At 40.5% G+C, this 24,125-nt stretch overlaps 1 protein-coding gene across 3 annotated transcripts in view; it reads right to left on the reverse strand.

Moving 5' to 3' along the window:
- Positions 1-24,125, reverse strand: part of LOC142160383 (glycine N-acyltransferase-like) — a 98,516-nt gene that overhangs the window by 8,112 nt on the left and 66,279 nt on the right. For all 3 annotated transcript variants that reach the window (XM_075215288.1, XM_075215290.1, XM_075215289.1), the window contains 2 exons: positions 21,903-22,029; positions 2,289-2,421 (listed from right to left, as the gene is read on the reverse strand). In XM_075215288.1, the coding sequence (XP_075071389.1) occupies positions 2,289-2,421; positions 21,903-22,029 (260 nt within the window). The remainder of the gene's footprint in view (positions 1-2,288; positions 2,422-21,902; positions 22,030-24,125) is intronic.

The following is a 24,125-nucleotide window of genomic DNA, read 5'->3' on the forward strand; positions in this document are numbered from 1 at the left end:
GCACAAGCCACGACATTGGAAAAGGAGGGGGAATGTATTTCAGTCTTGCACAGTGGATAATCAGTTCTGTGCTGTGCAAGGTACTGAAACCATTTGAAGTTGTGACATGTGAAGTGAGTTCAGACTCTGCATGCTTGAGCCAAGTCATTCACTTAATTCGACTTTTGGAAAAGCAGCTTGACAAACTGAAGGAGGAGATGAAAGAAAGCAATTCCGCAAAGTATGTTGGCCTTGTAGATCAAGTACTTAATTCGCTTCGCAATGACCCAAGAGTTATTAAAATCTTGAACACTATGTTTTGGCAACTTGGTGCTTGATCCGAGGTTTAAGACCTACATCGATTCTATGCTTCCAAATGACCGAGATCTGAACATTTGCAAGGAGCTATTGGTCAGCAAGTTGTCCGCTGAACTGGGCCTTGGCTTGATGATGTCTCCTCCTTCAGTTTCTCAGGCAGCTACTGCTCGGAAAAAATTGAACTTTCCAAAGAGAAGCAGGGATGACGCAGGTGGCAGACCACAACAGTTTGACATCTGGGCTGGTTTGAAAGATTTTACCAAAAAAAGTGTGACCTCGGCCATAACTCCATTCAATCCTACTATTAACATGCAAAGGATGGTGGAGAATTATTTTCAAGAGGTAATTGATATGGAAATGTCAGACAGTCCCTTTCCATACTGGGAGGAAAAACAAGCCATTTGGAAACCCATGTACAAACTTGCTTTGCAATACCTAAGCTACCCACCCTCCAGTGTGTACTCAGAGTATTCAGCACAGCCAGGAACCTTGCCAGTAATCGATGTAGGAGGTTCCTTCCTAAAATGTGAAAAAGATGATGTTTATAAAAATGAACTACATCTTCCACGAGGAAGGCCTTTACCGGCAAATACATCCAAGTACTGACACTTCTCTAATGGTAGATTCCAGCGGAGATGAATTAATAGTCTGTGATGATGATGTACACACTGATGAGGGTAAGGATGATGCTGAAGATGATGACGACATCATCTTGACAATGTAGAATTCACTTCACATCACTGTTAGTCTAAGATACCTTTAAGGCCATTGATAGCTTGTTTAAGGAGGGCCTAGCAGGGATTAAACTGTATTTTTCTGAATTTGCACTAATAAGTGTAGGGTGTAATATACACCCAAAGAGAAAAGGTGCTTTGGGCATTTTGATTTATCATACAGTCTTTGCAGGCTGCTTTTTTGTAACTTACACTATTAGTATAGGGTGTAATATACACCCAAAGAGAAAAGGTGCTTTGGTCATTTTGATTTACCGTATAGTCTTTGCAGGCTGCTTTTTTGTAACTTTCACTATAAGTGTAGGGTGTAATATACACTCAACTAGCTTTTTATTTTGGATTTCAATAGCTCTTTTTAGTGTGTTGTCTGGCACCCTGGATTGGTGTGTGTCTGATAAAAGCACACATCTGAGGGGAGTCAGCGCTCATTGACATTTATTAGCTGTAGAATGTAGGGGGGCCTAGCAGGGATTAAGCTGTATTTTTCGTCATTTGCACTAATAAGTGTAGGGTGTAATATACACCCAACTGGCTTTTTACTTTGGATTTCAATAGCTCTTTTTAGTGCGTTGTCTGGCACCCTGGATTGGTGTGTGTCTGATAAAAGCACACATCCCGGGGGGATCAGCGCTCGTTGACATTTATTAGCTGTAGAATTACATCACTTATCCAAGAAACAGGTGGAGCACTCGTTGCCATATATTAGCTGCAGAATTACATCACTTATCCAAGAAACAGGTGGAGCGATCGATCGTTGCCATGTATTACCTGTAGAATTACCTCACTTATCCAAGAAATACGTGAAGCGCTCATTGTAATGTTTCCTAGATGTGGTAGGAACTGCCGTGTGTTTGAGTCATTGCTCTGTCGCTTACCATCCAGCCAGATCACTGCAGTATTTGGCTGAAAGTGTATGAAAAGCATATTGTGACCTGTGAGATGGTCAAAATTGAATGTATTTTAAATCAGATTATCATTGCAATTAAAATATACATTTTCTGGTTCTTGCAGTAATACAAAAAAGGCATATGGCTATTAATTGCTGCAATATGTATATATAAACAGTTGCACATTTAACAGTACAAAATAGATGCAAAAACAATGGCATTCACTACATGATGGAAAACACAACTAGGTGGATATTAAAGATGGGAGGAAGACATTTGTAAACGTGTTGATTTGTTTGTGACATAATTCAGTGTACATTTCTTTTGCGCATTAGTATATTCTTGAATGGTCTTTTATGGTTTGTTGTACCTTATTGTGCTGTGTTCCATTTCTTCTCCTTTCATCCCATCCCTCATGTATAACAGGTTGCTTGCTGTATGCATGTCGCTTCCATAAGTGGAACTAACCTCTTGAAGCACCTTCCCCAACTCTGGTTGACATCCTGCAATAGGTATATTAATAATTCATTAATAGGAATAAAGTTATTTAAGTTGATAAAATATTTTTTATTAAGAAAGTACTGTAGGAAAAGTAAAAATATATTCATAAACACCATGGGTCTGAGTTAGAGTGGGACATATGTACATTTGCTTAGCATATCTTTGCGTTCTTCACACTTGTTGATCCAAACAAGTATTAGACTATAACCTTTTGTTTCTCATGTTTCTCACTTCTATTAAATATCTTTCCATGTAATCAGCGATGGATACTCATGATAATGATGATTTAAACGTATTAATAAATGTACTAATAAATTCGGAGTATAGATATGACTCCCATAATAATAAGTGAACATGGACACAAAATTAAATGGTATATGGACATGTGATTATTGTTTCATTCTAAATATAATTTCTACCCAATTTTGGCTATAGAGATTATGAACATTAACAAAGAGATGGTGAGAAGAAGGAGCAGGATATAAACATAAATCCATTGGTAGTTCAATATCCGTTGTTATATATACATACATATATATATATATATATATAACTGTATATATATGTATATATATATATATATATATATATATATATATATGTATATATGTGTGTGTATATATATGTGTATATATATATATATATATATATGTATGTGTGTATATATATATATACATATATGTATGTATAGATATATATATATATAGATATATATATATATATATATATATATATATATATATATATATATATATATATATATATATATATATATATATATATTAGAGATGTTCACTGACCCCCGTGTTTTGGTTTTGGATCTGGATTAAGTTTGTGTCTTGGTTTTGGTTTTGGCAAAAACATCCTTGCGGGTTTTGTTTTTGGTTTTGGTTTTGCATCTGTATTTTTTAGAAAAAATAGCTAAAATATGCTAAAATCACATAATTTTGCTCTTTTGTTGTTCTTACATTATTATTAACCTCAATAACACAAATTTCCAGTCAATTTTGAACACTTTACAGGTCACAATATTATTTTCGGACAAAGACTGCAGTGCGCTGGCAGGATGCTTAGTGAAAGAGCAACGATGCAAACAAACGGCAGTTCATAGCACATCTAGGAAACATTTCCACACAGCAGTGGCAGAAATGAAAAGTGGTGCAAGATGGAATTGTCCACAAAACAAGCTACAATGTGTCACAAGCCGCGGCGATACGCCGCATCCTGGCGTGATCTAACAGCCGGGCGCATGCATTAGTTTCAATGCACTGTTATTCTTCCTTGGGCTTATCTTTGTGGCTTAGAGTTGGGACATCCTCAAACACCAGAGGGAGCTCTGCTATGATTTAAATTGGTTCATTTATATATGTATACATGTTCCTGGTTTATGTTATTATCTATGCCAGTGCTAAGCCAGTAATTAATTAGCAGCCTCCTGAGGCTGATTGTCAGTCCTGTTCTCCTCTTTTCTGATTGGCACATCAAAGTATTTAAGGCAGGGAGGGCTTAGCCTCACTGCTGGTTATTGCGCTTACTGACTCAGTTTGCTGACCTGCTCCTGTCTGTTTGTTGTATTCAATCCTGTGGATACTCTGCCTGTTGGATTTCCTGTTGTGACCTTCTGCCTGGACTTTGGACTCTGCCTGTTTGCCCGTTACCCTGACCCTTTGGCCTGTACTTTGGACTCTGCTACTTTGCCTGTGACCCTCACCCTTGGCGTGTTTACGGACTACCCTGCCTGCCTGTGACCCTTGACCTCGGCTGCTGTATGACTATACGTTGCCTTCTATTCAGCCTCCTGGCCTGCCGCAACATGCCTGTATTACCAACTCACATTACGCCTGGAATTAAGTCCTGGGGGCATCTGAGTACCGGTGAGCATATAAAGCTCTAAGGGAAAGGCGGCTGCTATAGGTGAAGACCGCCGCCATCTTGTTCTACGAGTTGGTGATGAGACCGTCAGCCTAACACAATGGGCTTAAGGCACCTAAGCAAACAGTGCTGTTAATGAACTCTACTGTGGCAAGTCATGCACCAGTGGAAGCAGTTCTTGCCAGTGATAAGAAGAAGGCCATTGTCATGCCTGGGCATAAGAGCAGAAAATCCACCTCTTATGTGTGGAATTATTTTTACCAAAATCATGACAAAAGTTGAATTGCCATTTGTAGCATTGTAAAGCCACAGCCAGTAGAGGTAGGGATTTTAACCATCTAGGAACCTCATCCATGTTACGCCATTTGAAGTGAGTTCATGTAAAGCTCTTGGGAAAAACAGAAACTTATACTAAAATTTAACAACAAGCAGTCCAGCATCAGTTACCTCCCTTCTCTCAGCTAGATCCCAGCGCCTGCAATCTACACCCCCAACACCTTCATCATCAATATCATGACAAGTGATCGGAGTTAGTCCTGCATCCAAGTTGCTAAGGCGAGATGACTCCTCCCCTATCCAGGATTCCTCAGAAGAATCCTTAAGCGCTAGGCCCACTGCTGTTGCCCCTGCTGCTGGGGTTGGATGTTCAACCCAGAAACAGACCAAAAATAAGACTACTCGGAGTTGACAGTTAAACAATCCTTTGCAAGTGGATGCAAATATGGCAGCTGTCACGCAGTCGCACAGCGGATCACAGGCGCCATGGCGACTATACTAGTATTAATATCCACCATTAATGCAGCAGTAATAAGACAGCTAATTGAGGTCCTATGTCCCCGTTACCAAATTCCATCTCAACACCATTTTGCTAGACAAGCAATTCCTCACCTGTACCAGGAGGTTACAAAAAAGAAAATAATTGGGATACAAAATGCCACTCTACCCACTTAATACTTAACCACAGATATGGGGACAAGCGGAACTGGGAAAACTAAAGATTATATGACTGTGACAGCCTACTGGGTTGGTAAATCGCCTTCAGCAGCAGGAACAACAGCAGCATCTAACAAACAAGGCCAGATCTTTCAGAGGCAGGCTACTCTGTGTATAGATTGTAAGCTTGCGAGAAGGGCCTTCTCACCTCTTTGTCTGTTTTACCCAGTTTGTTTATTAGTTTATTGTGTTTGTCCCCAATTGTAAAGCGCTACGGAATATGTTGGCACTATATAAATAAATGATGATGATGATATATATATATATATATATATATATATATATAGGTTCAGGCTTCAGGAAGGTCCAGTGTAATGCAGGTCATTGGCCAGTTCAAACGATGCCATCTAGGGGTGGGCTTGGCTTCTCCAGAAGATACATCCTTAGTTTTACCACCAAGAACTGGTTCAAACTGGTCTCTTAGCATTACACAGACAATATCATTCTAATCATTTATTCCCTATCATCCATAAATAGCATACTCAATGTGCGATCCTTTCGGCGAATGAACCAGACAACTGCGTATAAATAGGGGATTAGAATGATACCAAACATGACATGATTCCTGTGACCTGAACTTTAAATATCACTAAGGTGCATATAACATTACAATATTTAACTATAAACTAAATAACATTAGTTCATAAACGACTGTGGATTTGAACTATTATAAAAATGTACTATATACAAGTGAATGTGTAAGTGCGAGTGTATGCGTGCATTTTTTATGCGCCATGACACGTGGCGTACTGATCGCAATCACACAGTAAAACAATATTAACCAATATACTTTATTTCATCCAATTATTCCACTTTGACTATATATATATATATACACACACATATATATATATATATATATATATATATATATATATATATATATATATATATATATATAAAACACATACCAGGAAAGGCACTCACGTTTGTAGATATTTCTCCAGCCTGGGTGCAGGAACTCCAATAACATGAATGTAAAAAAATAGTATAATTAGGAGGCACTCACAGGACTTTTCCAGAATATTAAAGTATTTATTCCATTCAAAATTGGTCAACGTTTCGGGCTCCACACAGCCCTTTATCAAGACTAACACCACAGTGAACCAAACACCCTTATATACCCTATACAGTGGGAGTGAACCTATCAGGCAATCACCAGCTGTGCAAATTGGCTACACAAGGTGCAAAGCATACCAAGAAGGAAAAAACTTTTTTAATTAAATCAACAGCTAATGAGCTAACTGGGCTAACAGAATACCAAAGAAACCTATAAAGACAAAACTGATGCAATATATACAAGCAGTAATTAGTATAGAATAGATCCATATATAACTAAGAATTGCAACAAATTAGACAAGTAAAAAATACCTTGTAGCATTAAAGTGCAATATATTACATACAGTAGATATTAATATGTCATTAGATATTCAGTTATAATCAAAGGAAGGATAATACAAAACATTTGAGTAATTGCTGTAAACTATCTATATAAAGGTTTGTTGCTATCTGTTATAGCAAACCTATATACATCACTAAATCCAAAAAATAGCCATGCACAAATCTGGTGAATAAAAATTATACTAACTTTGTATAAGTGAACCAAAAAGTAAGAAAGATGAAACCACAGTGTAAAAGAATATTACCACCAAGTAAGGAAGGCATAAAAACAAAGATCAAACAACTAGAGCACTGTAAATAACCATAATGTAAATTTTTTTGTTTTTTATAAAAAACAACCAAGATAATTCTCATTATTTAGCCCACCAGGGGCTAAAGTATTCAGTTGGGCAATCCAGCGGGCTTCGCGTTGTAGAAGTATTTTGGGTCTGTTGCCACCTCTGGACAGTGGTGGCACATGATCAATTATTATGCACCTCAAACTTGTGACCTGATGTGATAGGTGTAAAAAATGTCTTGCAACCGGTTTATCTGATGTTCGATCTCTATAGGCCACTCTTATGGATGATCTATGATTATCAAAATGCTCCCGGAAACTGTAGATCGTCATTCGCAGACACATATTAAGACTTTAGTAGTTGCTTGTGTATAGATTAAGATTTGCAAAGCATGTTATAGCAAAAATTTTAAAAAATTGTATACGTTTAAATGATGCTTCATGTCAATTGGATTTAGAATATATTAAGTAAGAGGTTTTTGTACACGTTAGCAAGTTGGTCGTAAGTGTCTGAGGGATGTGTCTTTTGTCAATATGACACATTTGCTTCTCATTCAGACAAGGATGCATCTTCTTCTCTGAATATGGCGTACATACAAATTGCCTGCGATTTTGTTAATTACAAATTACACTTGCACTGTACTGTAAATATTGGCCAATGTAGATATAAGGTAGTGGGGTTTACCACAGTGATTATATTCCTTATACCCCTGTGCTGCTATTGGCTGAGGATTTAAAATAAGAAATTAGTTTTGATATTATTATCATTAGTTTCTTTGTATTATAAAAGCTTAGTAAGCTGGTTTGGGCCTAACCCTACCCAGGGCTGGACTGGGACTAAAAATCAGTCCTGGCATTTAAAGTACACAGGTCTACCTCAGTTTCAGCGGGAAATGAAACTATGTGCGACGAAAAAGGCGTGACCACATTGTATTGTGGGTGTGGCTAACATGGGGCATTGATACATACATTATAATAAAACATTACATTTATCACGCCCTCCCAGCCACATCATGCCACCCCCCCATGCACATTATGACACCCCAGACCACTGTACTTATCTATGTTTCTGGTGCTTCTGACATCCATAAGGGTGGGAACTTCCTGTAGAGTGAGCAGGGAAGCTCTTTGTTTCACAAGATTACCAAATCTTGTGTTACTTAGAGCTCCTCGGATTGCTCTGCAGTCTGTGTCCTGTCCAGGAACTGGGAGCAGCTATGAGTCCCCCTCCCCTAACCAGAGGTGAATTAAGGCTCAGGGGGCCCAGGGTATTTTAGACAGCAGGGCTCCTATTATGTAACATGGTTATCATTTTAGACAAATACACAGGCACTACTGTTAGAAGCACACAGCTCTGTCTTCACAAGCAGTACGTTGGGAAGCGGGACATACCTCCCAACTGTCCTTGCAGTCGAACCCAATCCTGACTAAGTGAGACAGTCACCCAAATTCAGGACTGCCCCATCAGATTCAGGATAGTTGGCAGACTGTCCTGCTCTCTCCTACCTGTCTTGGTCACTTTCACCACTTGTGACAGCTGGTTTATTTAGTTCAGTTCATTCTTGTCTTGATACTGGAATATTGGATGCCCTATTTTGAAAAAAAAATGGGTACATGAGATTTAGAAAACTCCAACCCAGCCCCGGTGTTAAAACAACTCACGTTTTATAATAAGGCCTCCTTCCAGTCCCCACAATAATAATATTCACATTTAATAAGTAGACCTATTTCCCTCCTACCAGTCCCAACATTAAATTAACAGTATACCCATTTACTTAAAACATATTTCTCTCCCTCAAAACAGTCCCAGCAATAAATTAAATAGCATTAAAGTTTAATAAATATAGCCATTTTCCACAACCATCCCCGACAGTAAATTATTCATACTCACATTTAATAAATAACCTTCCTCCCCAAAATCAGCCCCATATTCAATTGATATCCCTAAACCACCCCAGCAATAAATTAAAGGTTCATTCACCTCTCCTTAAATCATTAGCCCCCACCTACACTCCACCATTAAATAGCCTACATCCCACACTATATTAATATCCTCCCTTTCCTCACATATTATATTAAAATACTGCGCACGCACACAAACACGCACGCTATATTTTAAGTACTGCGCACGCACACACACACGCACGCTATATTTAAAATACTGCGCACACACACACATACACACTATATGAACATGGCCAAACACACACGCACACTATAGCAACATGGTGCCACACACGCACACTATAGCAACATAGGGCCACACATGCAAACACAGGCATGCTATGGCCACACATGCAAACACAGGCAACCATGGCCACACAGGCACACCATGGCCACACCATGGTCACACCATACCTACATCATAGCCACACAGGCACACCATACCCACACAGACACTTACCTTGTTACATCCGATCCCGAGCAGCAGCACCTCCTTCCTGCACGCTGGTTAGTGAACGGAGAGTTAGTGACATGCCGCCTATGCAAGTGATCACATGGGACGGCACCTGTCACATGGTGTCATCCCGAGCAGCGCGCAGGATGCTGCTGCTCGGCGGGCATGCGGACCAGCTCATCTAGCCATCGGCCCTTCTGGCATTTTCCAGAAGTTCCAGATGGCCAGTCCGGCCCTGACCCTACCTCTCCCTACATTAGAGCTGCATTAAGGTTCTGGGGGTCCCGGGGCACTTTAGACAGAGGGGCCCCTATGATGTAACATGATTATCATTTTAGACAAATACATATGCAATACTGTGTGCACTGCTGTTAGGTGCACGCAATTCTGCCTTCACGAGTAGTACAGTGTGAGGCGGGACATACCTGCTATAACTGTGCCCTAAAACTAGAGATGGGCGGGCTTGGTTCCCCGAGATCCGAGTTCATCCGAATTTAGCCTATCCGAGTACCGAGCCTCTCCCGCCCATTAGGATTCGAAATTGAGGCAAAACGTCATTGTCACGTATTCGTATTTCTGAGCTCGGTTCTCGCAAGATTTGAAAAGCATAAATACCCGCCTACACAGCAATCCATCGCCATTTGACATAGGGAGAGAGCAGGGTTAGGTCACAGGCTATATCAGCGCAGGGACAGAGCAATAATTGAACACATTATTGTTTCTAATCTAGACAAATCTAATATTAATACCAATTGTTACAGCAGTAAGAGGAGGATAGAGGACGGGTTTTTTTTCAATTTCTGGCACTCCAAGTGCTTTTGGGGTGTCCCTTATTCCCCATTCTTTTACAGTAATTTTTCTGGTTGTCAAAGGTCATATTTGTCAGCAGTATCTAAAACAATATTTAGCACTACAAGTGCTTTTGGGGTCTCCCCTATTGCTCAGTGTTTTACTGTAATTTTTCTGGCTGTCAAAAGTCATATTTGTCAACAGTAGGTAAAAAAATATTTTGCACTCCAAGTGCCTTTGGGGTGTCTCATATTCCCCAGTGTTTTACACTAATTTTTCTGGCTGTCAAAAGTCATATTTGTCAGCAGTATCTAAAACAATATTTAGCACTACAAGTGCTTTTGGTCTCCCATATTGCCCAGTGTGAAGCACTAATTTTTGTGGCTGTCAAAAGTCATATTTGTCAGCAGTAGGTAAAAAAATATTTTGCACTCCAAGTGCTGTTGGGGTGTCCCATATTCCCCAGTGTTTTACACTAATTTTTCTGGCTGTCAAAAGTCATATTTGTCAGCAGTAGCTAAAACAATATTTAGCATTACAAGTGCTTTTGGGGTGTCCCATATTCCCCAGTGTTTTACACTAATTTTTCTGGCTATCAATAGTCAAATTTGTCAGCAGTATCTATCTAATACAATTTTGAGTTACCAGTACGTCATCTGGGAAAGGCGATGTCAAAGTACATAGTCTTTTTAAATCAGGGAAAAAAACACACACCAAAATTTTTTTTACTGTGTTGAAGCGAAAAAGAAGTGTAACTGAGGAAAAGTTAACTGCCGATAAAAAAAACAATTGCCAACATGCCATTCTACACACGCAGTGGAAAAGAAAGAACGAGGCCTTTGCCTTCCTCTATTAGTGGCAGATCCAAAAATGTTACCGAGCCTTCTTCTTGTACGGTCACTCGTGACCAACCAAGACCAAGTAATTTGGAGTCTAAAAGTGGTGCACAACTACTGTTACGCGTCAAAGCCAAGCTGCAAGAAAACAGTAAGGCAGTAGAGGATAATGTATGCTCTGAATCAGAAATGACAACAACCCCTGTGGAGAGTCCATCCAACAGTGGTATGTCTAATCGTGAGCATTCTGTTAGTGTACCCATAAAGAAGGGCCCTTTCAGCAGTTCTGCTGATGTGTGCCTGAACAGGCCGAGTGTAGCCGGTGATACACAAATTGAGGATGTCACTTTAGAATTAGAGGAGGATGAGGGAGAGATTTGTGTAGATGACGAGGGCGCTAATGATGATGTTGATGAGGATGAGGTTGTTTGTGTAAGTCCTGCACCAGTGGCAGCAGTTCTGGCATGTAACAAGAAAAAGGCCATTGTCATGCCTGGCCATAAAACAAAAAAATCCACTTCTTATGTGTGGAATTATTTCTACCCCGATCCAGACAACAACTGTATAGCCATTTGTAGTGTATGTCAAGCCACAGTTAGTAGAGGGGGGGACCTTAACAATCTTGGAACCTCGTCTATGTTACGCCATTTGACGAAAGTTCATGGCAAAGTGTTAGAAAAAGCTGAAAGTTCTTTCTAAAAAATTACAAGCCCTCCATCATCAGCTAGGACCCTCCGGTCACCTACATCCCGACGGCTACAAAATACACCCACCACACCATCCTCATCAATATCCTCAGTAGCGCTCTGAGTTAGCCCTGCATCCCACTTATTAAGGCTGGATGACTTCTGCACTGTTATTGATTCCTCTGAAGAAAGTGTTAGTCCCACTGCTGCTGCTGTTGCTGCTGCTGGGGGTGAATCGTCAGCCCAGAGGACGGGCAAGAAAAGAGCAGTCCATATTTCAACAATTAACTGTGAAACAATCATTTGCTAGGGGAAGCAAATATGACAGCAGTCACCCAGTCGCAAAGCGAATCACAGACGCCATGGCTGCCATGTTAGTGTTAGATCTGCGTTCAATATCCACAATAAACGCAGCTGGTTTTTCACAGTTAATTGAGGTTTTGTGTCCGTGTTACAAAATTCCATTGCGACACCATCTTTCCTGTAAAGTTATTCTACAACTATACCAAAAAGTGTGTACAAATGTAGAGATTGCGCTGCAAAATGCCATTCTGCCCACTGTCCACTTAACCACAGTTATGTGGACAAGTGGAATTGGTCAAACTAAAGACTATATGACTGTGACAGCCCACTGGGTTGGTCATTCACCTTCACCAGCAGGAACAGCAGCAGCATGTACACCACTACATAACATTTGTCACAGGCAGGCCGCTCTTTGTATCACCTGCTTCACTAGCAGGCATACAGCTGACAATTTGTTACGCAAACTGAGAGATGTGATTGATACATGGCTTATACCACTTGGACTCTCCCCAGGATATGTCATTTCTGATAACGCCAACAATATAGTGCGAGCATTACAGCTGGGTGAATTCCATCACATTACCTGTTTTGCTCACACCATCAACTTGGTGGTGCAGAGCTTCCTACAAAATAACTGTGAGGTGCAGGAGATGCTTTCGGTGGCCCGTAAAATTTCAGGCCATTTCAGGCATTCGGCCACAGCATGTATGAGATTGCAGCAGCTCCAAGAGCAGTTTAACTTGCCCTGCCACCAACTTAAGCATGAGGTGGTAACTAGGTGGAATTCCACGCTGTACATGCTTCAGAGGATGGAGGAACAGCGCAAAGCCATCCAAGCATATTGCACAAGCCATGACATTGGGAAAGGAGGGGGGATGTATTTCACTCTTGCACAATAGGGAATCCTTTCAGTGCTGTGCAAGGTGCTGAAACCATTTCAAGTTGTGACGTGTGAAGTGAGTGCAGATTCTGCTAGTTTGAGCCAAGTCATTCCTTTAATTAGACTATTGGAAAAGCAGCTTGACAAACTGAAGGAGGAGCTGAAAGCAAGCAATTCCGCAAAGTATGTTGGCCTTGTCGATTAAGTTCTTAATTCGCTTCTCAATGATCCTCGAGTTATTAAGATCTTGAACTCATATCACTGCGTTTTGGCCACTGTGCTTGATCCAAGGTTTAAGACCTACATTGACTCTTTGCTTCAAAATGAACGAGATGTGAACTTTTGCAAAGAGCTATTGCTCAGCAAGTTGTCCGCTGAACTGGGCCTTGGCTTGACGACGTGTCCTCCTTCAGTTTCTCAAGCAGTTGCTGCTCGTAAAAAATTAAATTTTCAAAAAAGAAGCAGGGAAGACACAGAGAGCAGACCAGAACAGTTTACCATCTGGGCTGGTTTGAAGGATTTTTCAATAAAATGTGTGACCGTGCCCATAACTCCATCCAATACGAGTATTAACATGCAATGGATGGTGGAGGATTATTTTCAAGAGGTAATTAATAAGAAAATGTAACATAGTTGAGTCAGACAGTCCCTTTCCTTACTGGGAAGAAAAGCAGGCAATTTGGAAACCCATGTACAAACTTGCTTTGCAATACTTAAGCTGCCGACCCTCCAGTCTGTACTCTGAACGAGTGTTCAGCACACCAGGGAACTAAGTCAGTGATCGCTGTAGAAGGTTACTTCCCAAAAATGTTGAGAAAATTATGTTTATAAAAATGAACTACATCTTCCACGAGGAAGGCCTTCACCATTCAAGACATCCAAGCACTGACTGTTCTCTAATGGCGGATTCAAGCGGCGATGAATTGATAGTCTGTGATGATGATGTACACACTGATGAGGGTGAGGATGAAGCTGAAGATGATGACGATAACATCTTTTTAAAACTTTCTATTTAAGTGTAGGGTGCAATCTACCCCCAAAGAGGAAAGGGACTTGGGGCATTTCCATATCATGTACCGTCTTGAAAGGCTGCAATTTCTCCTTAAGGGTAGGGTGTCATACACAGAGTGACCCCAAACTGGCTTTGTCCATTTCTCTTAATATTGTACAGTCTATAATGGCTGAATTTTTTGGTATTTTATACAAGTGGAGGGGGGCCTAGAGAGACAGAGACCAAACTGGCTTTCTTCATTTCAATTAATATTGTACAGTCTATAACGGCTGAATTTTTTTGTATTTTCGACAAGTGGAGGGGGGGCCTATAGAGACAGAAACCAAACTGCCTTTTTCCATTTTAATTAATATTGTACAGTCTATAACGGCTGAATTTTTGAGTATTTTCTACAATTGGAGGGGGGCCTAGAGAGACAGAAACCAAACTGCCTTTGTCCATTTCTTTACATATTTAAGTATAAGTGTTAATGAAGGCCTACCAGGAATTAAACTGTTTTTTTGATAATTTATTAGCTTTACAACTACATTACTTATCCAAGAAACAGGTGGAGTACTAAATTTGGTTCTTTTATGACCAAAAACATTGATTTTTGAACAAAATAGCAAAACAAAACCAAAACCAAAACACGCAATGGCGGTTTGGCAAAACCAAAACACTACGGTAATCCAGATCCAAAACCAAAACAAAAACAAAAACACGGGGGTCAGTGAGCATCTCTACCTAAAACCATTAAAAATATCATGTCTATGTTCATTAAACCTTATTTTTAATGTTCTAGTTGTTCTGCCTATGTATAGCAGATTGCAACTGCACTTCAACAGGTAAATTACAAATGTAGAGTTACAATTAATAAATCCTTTTATCTAAAGTTCTTTATCGCCAGATGTAACAGAATGCAACCTATTGGTTATATGTTTACCTGTAATGCATCGTTGACCACCACATTTAGAGCAACCACTTAGGGTAGTGGAAAACCACTCAGAACTCATCTCGTCTGTTCCTTGGCTTCCCGGAATATTGAATTTCCAAGTGTTTGTTTTAAATTTGAAAAACCTAGGGGCTTGTAAATTTGGCTTTTTTGGTGATTTTTATCACCATTGATTTTTCAGGCAACAAGGTTTTTAACAATGGATCTTGTTTCAAAATTACATATTTAGAAGCAATAATTCTCTTGACATTCATTGAGGCTTTACTATATTTTGAGACAAAAGTCCATTCAGAATTAGTAATAACATAATTATTTTCTTCTATGGTATTTAATGGATTAGTGATGCTGTTTTCAATTTCCTTCTGATTCATAGTCACTATTTTAGGTGTCAGTAAAGTACTTCTATTCATTAATTTAATGATTTGACTTCCCTGAGTGCTTGATCTGCCAATTTAAATGGGTAACCCCGATCAAGAAATTTTTTATTCATTATCTCAGCATGTTCCAAAAATATATCCTCATTTGAGCAAAGCCGTCGGAGCCGCATAAACTGCCCCTTTGGGATCCCTTTCTACCACTTAAAATAATGAGCACTTGAAAAATGTAGATAGTAGATAGTCAACTTTTTTTTAAAGTAAATTGAAGTGGATATGGTATTGCCCGTGACCGACAGGGAGACATCCAGAAACTCAATATGCATAGTGTGATACTTATAAATGAATTTCAAATTATAATTATTGCCATATAAACAATTGACAAATTCCAGTGCTCGCACTTCCCCACCTTTCCAAATAATAAACAAATCATCTACATAATGACCATAGAGGACAAGGTCCGGCCCGAACTAGCCTCCCCACATGCGGGCGTCCTCAACGTCTCCCATGTATGGGTTGGCATAGTTCGGGGGGAACAGATCCCCCCGAGTGTGTTGATTGTACTAGCCTATTAAGCACCAGAGGGTATTTTGTTTTGTAAATATATATATCTGAATATTGCAAGGCTTCTCACAGATAACAATGTGATCGACAAGTTGCGGATTTGAGAGTCTTCTGACTGAGTTGCATTGCTATAACGATTGAGATTAAACTGTATAATGCATTTTGTACATTTCAAACTGTTCACCTTCTGCCACCGGTTAAATTCAAATCTATTTTTCCAATACCTTTCCCCCTAAATAAATACACCACAGTGGTTTTTATTTATATGCAGTGTCAAGTTATTCCTGAGAGGTCTGTGTGGATTCAAGGGGGTGCTACAAGTCCCAACTGAGTGCAGCAGAGAAGATTTGGGTGAAGCCACTGCATCATCAAAAGAGAGAGTGAGCAACACACACACACACTCTATATCTGCAACACCATTCTCAGTGTCAGAGTGACGGGGTGTTACATTATATACAAACCTGTGCACACAAACAGCAGCCTGTATCCCTATACTAAATGCTACCAGCCTCTGCCCTCAAATTGTGTAGTACAATCCTGTGTCCCATAAAGTATTCACCACCAGCCTGCGCGTCAACAATAAATGACAACCTTCCCCTTCTCCTGGAAACCTACTGGGAACCATTAGAATTGGTTCCCAGAATTTATAGCTTCCCAGTGTTACGCTGACAGTCAGTACACAAACTCACAGAACTAGTAGGCGGAGATCTTCGCTTTTAGCAGACACCTTTCCCATAGAGCTTTATACGCTCACTGGTACTCAGATGCGCCCAGGCTTATCTCCAGATGTAGTGTGAGTTTGTGATACAAAACTGTAGCGGCAGGCCAGGAGGCAGCGTAGATGGCAGCGAATGGTCAGACGAAAGCCAAGGTCAGGGGTCACCAGCAAGCAGGATAATCAGGAAGCACGCCAAAGGTCAGGGTCTCGAGCAATATAGCAGGGTCCAAGGCACAGGCAAAATGAAACAGGGTCACAGGCAAAGAGGCAAAATCCAAGGTACAGGCAGGGGTCATACATGGCAAAGACAATCCAAAAAGTATACACCAACAGCTCAGGAGCAGGTAGCAGGAAGTAAACTAGAAGCTATAACCGGCAGGGAGGCTAAGCCCTCCCTGCCTTAAATACTGGATGTGGCCAATCAGAGCCTAGCTCTGAAATTACCCCCAGCCTATGCCTAATGAATATTTCCAATAATCAGCCCACAGGCTAGTAAATTAGTTGTGCACGTGCCCAGCTGCTCTCCGTTGCCGGGACGCGGCGCTATCTCCTAGAGTGTCCTGACCGTTGCCTAGGCAATGGCCGGGCTCGTAACACCCAGTGACTTTGTTGAATTCAGGACCAGAATGAATGTTATGTAGAAAAAAACAGCTTTCTTGTGGACCTAAAGGCGTGGGGTATACAATCACTCTTTCTGCTTTTGAGCATCAGCAATAGGATTGAGTTTCCAATGTGAAATTTGCACCTGACCATCAGTGATATGTCCCATGTCCATCACAGCACACAGAAGTAAAAAATGTCTGTATTGGTATGCAGTAAACTATTACTCCATATATATGGGTAGAGGCCTACAGGGATAGATGCAATATGGAGGCTTTGTCCATTCACCTTGTCTCTCCACTGGTTGTGCTGTTAGTGTGGACCATTCAGGACAATAAAAATCTCTTGGTATGAGGACTTGTAAGACCCAGGCACTGTATCAAAAACTAAACTGGGCAAAGGTATGTAAATCTGAACCATACAGTTAAAAACTGTACAGGTGGAAATTCTAGACACACAGTTCAACAGGAAACAAAATTGCACTGAAAAGGGCAACAGGTAATAGAAAGCAATCTGAGCTTAGTTACAGCATTAAGCTTGTACTTCTTTAAAAAATTCCAGCAAATTGAAGTTCTTTTGAAAGTGTCCGATTGGCCCACCAGAGAAACAAGCCTCTATGGGCCCTGTCTTTGCCCCATGCATGTAGTAATTGCTCCATCTCGCTCACCCCTTTTTAATTTGCGCTTAGCCTACAATATTGTAGTCAGAAGAAATTATTTCCTCATTGAAAACCCACATGCAACCTATGGCTCTCGGCTTCAGCTACATGGGCATGCTGGAACAACAGCTGGAGATTCACTGGTTGCTGCTGTATCTATTTTTCTGCCTGTCCTATTCTTCCTTTACTTATCAGTTTGGCTATGACACTGTATTTCTCTGTCTGGATTCTGTTCCAGTTACTATCTATCTCTGCATGTATATAAGTATTTTTCTGCCTATCTGTATATCTGCCTAATTATCTGTATACCTGTACTGCTTCCTTGCCTAAATGTAGCTGTATAATTGTTTTATTTGCCTGCTTATCCCTTTAACTGTCCTATATGATGCATTTGCCTTTCTTTATGTCAGTATACATAAAGAAAGGCAAAACCTGAGGGGTCATGACTTTAATAAAAGAGCAGTTTTTAAAAATTACTTAAAAGTGCCAGGAATCGGCCGTTCTTCAGAACCGCCATTTAGTAAATAAACCACTAGGGCTCTCAAGCACAAAATACTCACACTCACTGTATGTTTTCTCTTCTCTAGCAGGCTCAGCAGCTGTGCAAGAACAGTGACTCCTCAGGGTATGTCAGCCAACTCCACAGCAGCTGTACCTACCTCCTCCTTGGCCACTCTGCCCAATTTCTCCTTCTGTTATCCTTACCACAATATTTGCAAGTTCTGGCAACACATTCTGAGCACTGGCAGCTTGGGCATGCTGGAAACTCCACGTTTCATGTCAATTATCTCCTGGACACATCTTCATATCCCCCCGCAGGTATGCGCTGTGTCTGAGAGTTACACTTTATTTCAAATTGTGCAGTGACAGAGTCTCTCGCAATACTTTTAATGAGACACATTTTCCGCCTTCCAGTTGCATGTCAGTGAAGAAGCAAATGTTTAGGCAAACTTTAGGTGAACTTTAAGAAAAATGCACACAAAAGTGTGTCACATGTAATAAACACATTCCTGATGTGCCCTCACTCTCAGGATAAATTCAAGCAATAAATGGGGCTATACTTATAATTAATTATATTAATGTTTATTTATAGGGCGCCACAAAGTGTCTGTAGTGCCATACAAGGACAAACAATAGCACAGTACAAGGTTAAACAGAACGGTACAATTAACAATAAGCACTATAACTCCAGAAGCTCAAAGCACAGCTAGAGAGAAAGGCTGAAAGTGTGAGGGTGAGGGATAATAAGCAAAAGCTGGTAACCTGAGCACAAAAGAGTGGGCATTGATGACAAGTTAAGAACCACTGAGAGGTGCAGAGAAAAGCGAGAGGAGTCAGAGGGCAGAAGGTCCAAGAGGAGGTGGGCTGAGTTGCTCGAGAGAGCAAAGTTAAGCGTGGTGGAAACAGGAGGAGAGAAGGTCCTGCTTAAAGGAGCGTACAATCTAAAGGGAGGGGTAGACAGACTGAGAGCCACAAGAGAGAAACAGGTGAAACGGAGACAGAGTCATGGAAGGGGGAAGAAAGGATGAGAGGGAGAAGTAGCCGACAAGGTGGGTATTTAAGCGGGTGACTGAAAGGCTTTTAAGAAAAGGTGGGTTTTAAATGTCCGTTTGAAACTGGACAGATTGGGGGATGTTCTGTTGGAGCAAGGGAGCTTCTTCCAATGGAGGCGGATAGCACGGGAGAAGTCTTGGATATGTGCGTGAGAAGAGGTAATCAGAGGGGAAGAGAGGAGATTATCATTGGCCGATCGCAGTGGGTGGGATGGAGTGTGAATAGAGATGAGGTTGGAGATGTAGGGAGCTGTGGAGTTTTTTAGGAGTTATGCTGAGGAGTATTTTAGGAGAAAAACACTAAGATTTAATTTAATTAAATGGAAGATTTAATAGTGGTAGACACTCACAGTGTTACACTTTTGCAAAACAGGCCACACTTCTAGTATCTACAGATGTCTTCAAGGACCAGAAAATAGATGTTCACTATTAAAGTGAACTATTAAGGTCCATCTGTTGTTGCGCTTTTAGTAAATGAGGTCTTGCAAGTCATATGTGTGTAGGTATACTTGTCTTTCCTACTTACTGTAATCTCCATTTCTGTCTGTGTCTGTGTTTCTGTCTTATTTCTTTATCTATCCATGTGCCTATATATCTGTCTATCCTTTCTTCTGTCTATCACTTTGGTTGTACTCCTATTTACCTATAAGTCTGTTAGTCTGTCCTATGTCACTATTTATCTATGCGTCTATATATATTTCCTATTTCTCTATCTATTGTTTGTGGAATACGGTGCAGATGTTTGTGGTGAGAGCAGGGTGCCAGACTACTTGAAAATAAACGTTAAGCCTGCTTGTCATTCCCTCTTGCCAGTTTTTGCTACAAAGAACATGCAAATGTTTTATATATTGTTATACGAGTTGTAATGATTGATTGTACACAAATCTTAAATGTTGCCAGATAGACTGCTATATTCTTTAACATGTCCCCTGAAGGAGCTACTTTCATTGAGGTCATCTTGGTACCCAGCCGACTGATAGCACCCAGAATATTTGGACCGACTGCTGGTATAGGACTTTGTGAGTCTTTCTCCACTAGCGGTCAGCCATACTGTGCTGGAAATGTTGGTTGGTACAGTGCATAAATTCATCTTCACGCTAACCTTAGAGGATGGTTTGAGATGTTTTTACACTAAGGTGATTATGTTCCTTTATATGGTTTAGTGGATACCCATTGTTTGACACATTAGGCGGCTAGACTTCCCAAAGCTGATCTAGTACCCACCTTGCTCAAGCCACATCACTATGGAAGGGATAAAAGGAAACATTGCCCCACCACTGGGAATTGTTTGCTTGGACAATACTGACAAGTGGTTACGACTCCCATTGTGTTAGTCATGGATCGTGAGCTAAAAACAAGTGGGTAGTCCTAGGGCTTGATGCCTATTTTGCTGGTAGATAAGTGAAGATCTTGGCTTATCAGCGGGAACAGCATTCTGAAAGAGCAGGGACTATGGCTCTATTCAAATAGGTTTGTATGCTAGGTTGTGGTGTGGTAAACCCACTGGTACTTGTTCTGTAAAAGTGATTTAAACAAGTGATGTTCAATTACAACAAAGTACGGTTTTACTTTAGCAACTATTAGCCTAGGTGATTTTGTATCATATGTACCAGTCTGGTACATAAAGCTGCCTCTGGGCAAACCAACAGTAATAGAGCTGAAAAATAACCCAGTATCCTCACAATCATGACAAGATACCATTGCTTCTACAAGACACACCAAGCAATACCAAGAGCTTTGAGAACTCTCACCTACCTACTTCCCAACTATTTTCTCCATATTTAGTTTTATCTTGACCAGTGAACCACATGGGTAGCATAATTGCATTGGTCTGGTTGTTCAGGATGTGCACTGAATAGCCAGATTGGTATGCAGACAGTGTGCACATTCACCTACCTGTAATACTTCATTGAATGATTACTCCACACATATGGAAGTGGCAGTTATTGCTTGACTCGTTTTTTCATCATACACAAATCAGCTCTGATACAATTGTATACTTTGCCCATAAACTGTACAGTAATTGGTCAGACGGGTCAAATTGATCAAATAGACCAATCAAACTTCCCAGATGAGAGCAGCTTTAAAGATCTTTTTTGCTTCTTTTTATTAGTTTTAATTATAAATGAGAGCCTGCGTGTACTTTGTGAAAGTCATGCTATGCACTTTTTTCATTTAAAACTGGGCCCTGACTCTGACTTTGCTTGGTGGGACCAAAGTACAATATAATAATAAACTTTGTTGTATTCTGTAAATGATCTGTAAGAGAAGTAGAGAAAAGAGAAACAGATGCACATATAGATAGGCTACCAAATAAAATCAGCTACTGTAAGTGAAACTTGGAGCATGTGAGTGGAAAACCAGACAACACTGATAAATAAACAGATAAAGAAACAATTTAGAAAGATGCAGAAGTCCCATACTTGTTGGAGAGAAGAAGTTGGATGCTTTGTAAGGCAATGATTTAAACAAAATTTTAAAGAACTCCACTAAATGTATTGATAGCACATCTTTGCTAGCAAATAATTATTTACCTAGATCTTATTTTTGGGGTACCAGGAAAGCTGACGTCATGGTTTCAAGTCCATGGTCAAAATTCCTTACTCTCTGTAATAACTTTTGTAATTTTTCCTCTCACCTTGGATCTGTAACTCCTGGTTCCATTTTACAGTCTGGGGATCTTGTAACATCTGGTGCAGGCTCTGTGGGTCTTTACTGAAGACAAAGTATGTGTTGGTGTAAGGATCCAAGGGGTCTGTCATTTCCTACAGAAAGATAAAGAGTCTTTAAAGGACCACTAAGAACCCAAAGTGAAATCTTCAAATCTAAACCATGGGGACAAAATACATTGTTGAAATTAACATTCCACTGTATCTCTGTTACCTCCCTAATTCACTATAGACAGCTGAAGCTCCTCCCATATCATTGGAACAATGTCGTGATGGAATAACATATAGGTCAAAAAGCTGATAATACAGTTATCTGTTATACTGTAGGCATACTTGCCTACTCTCCCGAATTTCCAACTGGACTCCTGAGAGAGTAGGCTATCTTCCCAGATCCCACATCTCTTCTTTTGGAAGTGGACGGGGCCTTAACATAATGTACATCATCATGGTCCGTTTCCAGTAGCACGGTAATGTGAATTGCATCATTGCATCCTTTCACTTGTTCCAGAGGGGAGGTCCAAAAAGTAGGCAAGCATGACTATGAATTCACTGACCCTGATCCTTGTATGAGTACATCAATCATCATCATCATCATTTATTTATATAGCGCCAACATATTCCGTAGCGCTTAATCCAAGCTGTGTATTTCTCTACTTTGTTAGAGAATCACTGTGATACTTCTTTGTGCAGACGTGGTCTCATCTGGAACCCTTTGATTCAAAGTACCCCAATAGGATAGCTGGAAATACTGCTACCACCTTCTTTACATGATGCAGGGTCATTCAGATAGTTAACTCTACAGGTCTGATTCATCAAGACATACATACTGAGCGCATTGTGTGTTTGTTTCAGAATGCACATAATTCAGGTGTGCACACAACCGATTTAACAAGGAACAGATCTGAAGATACGAGGGCTGATGAATTTGGGTGTAGGCCTGCTCAGCTCTACTGCACAAGACACTGTAGGATATGTCCAATATCAAAGTGGAATATAAATTCATATAAGAACGCCCTGGTGATTGGCATGCCCTTACTGTACAATGACTATTGGCAAATGTCTTATCCCCTTTCCCGTTCCCTCAATGAAATCATAGGCTGCAGTAAGTGTCCTTTGCGTTTGAAGAGGAACAAATGCAAAGTACAAAATAACTTAATAAACAGGATAAACAGGATACAGGGTTATAATTCACATTTAATATAGTCTATTCGTGAACAACAGGCAGCCCACAGCCCAGCGAGCCTTCACCTGCGACACCCAGCCACTGCTTATCATTATCTGCTTTGTTATAAAGCAAAGAATAAAAGTTGACCAGAAGTAGCCAACTTCCGTGTCATGTGACCAACCTGACAAACTGCAGTGAGATTATGCAATAATCCAATCAGAGTACAAGGAGGAAAGAGTGCAGTATATTCTGAACCACCTGCTCTCCCTCCTTCCTCTGCAGCTGCAGTTTTCAGGAAAAGTAATTTTTTAGACTGCCAGTGAGAGAGTATGTCGGGTGTGCTAGTTAGTGCAGGGAATATGGGAAGTGAAAATGAGTGGGGGGCATATGAGGAGTGCCAGTGAGTGTGAGCATGTGGGAAGTGCCAAGAAGTGGAGGCATGTGGGAAGGTCTGATTGGCATATGTGGAGATGTCAGAGGCATGTGGGAATGTGTTAGTGGCATGTGGGAAGGTCTGTGTGGTATATGGGGAACTGTGAGTGGCATGCGTTGGCATTTTGTAGCAAATGATGGGTATGTGCGGGCATGGGATGAGTGACTGGGGTTGTCAAGGTCATTTTGGAGCTGTTGTTTCATTCTTAAAATGAAGGATAATATCATCAACATCATCACCACTTATTTATAAAGCACCACTGATTCCGCAGCGCTGTACGGAGAACTCATTCACATCAGTCCCTGCCCTATTGGAGCTTACAGTCTAAATTCCCTAACACACACAGACAGAGATAGAGAGAGACTGGGGTCAATTCTTGATAGCAGCCAATTAACCAACAAGTATGTTTTTGGAGTGTGGGAGGAAACTGGAGCACCCGGAGGAAACCCACGCAAACACAAAGAGAACATACAAACTCCACACAGATAAGGCCATGGTCGGGATCTGAACTCATGACTCCAGTGCTGTGAGGCAGAAGTAACATAGTTGATGAGGTTGAAAAAAGACACCAGTCCATCAAGTTCAACTTATTTT

Source organism: Mixophyes fleayi, chromosome 6, assembly GCF_038048845.1.
Source record: "Mixophyes fleayi isolate aMixFle1 chromosome 6, aMixFle1.hap1, whole genome shotgun sequence".
Classification (NCBI taxonomy): domain Eukaryota; kingdom Metazoa; phylum Chordata; class Amphibia; order Anura; family Limnodynastidae; genus Mixophyes; species Mixophyes fleayi.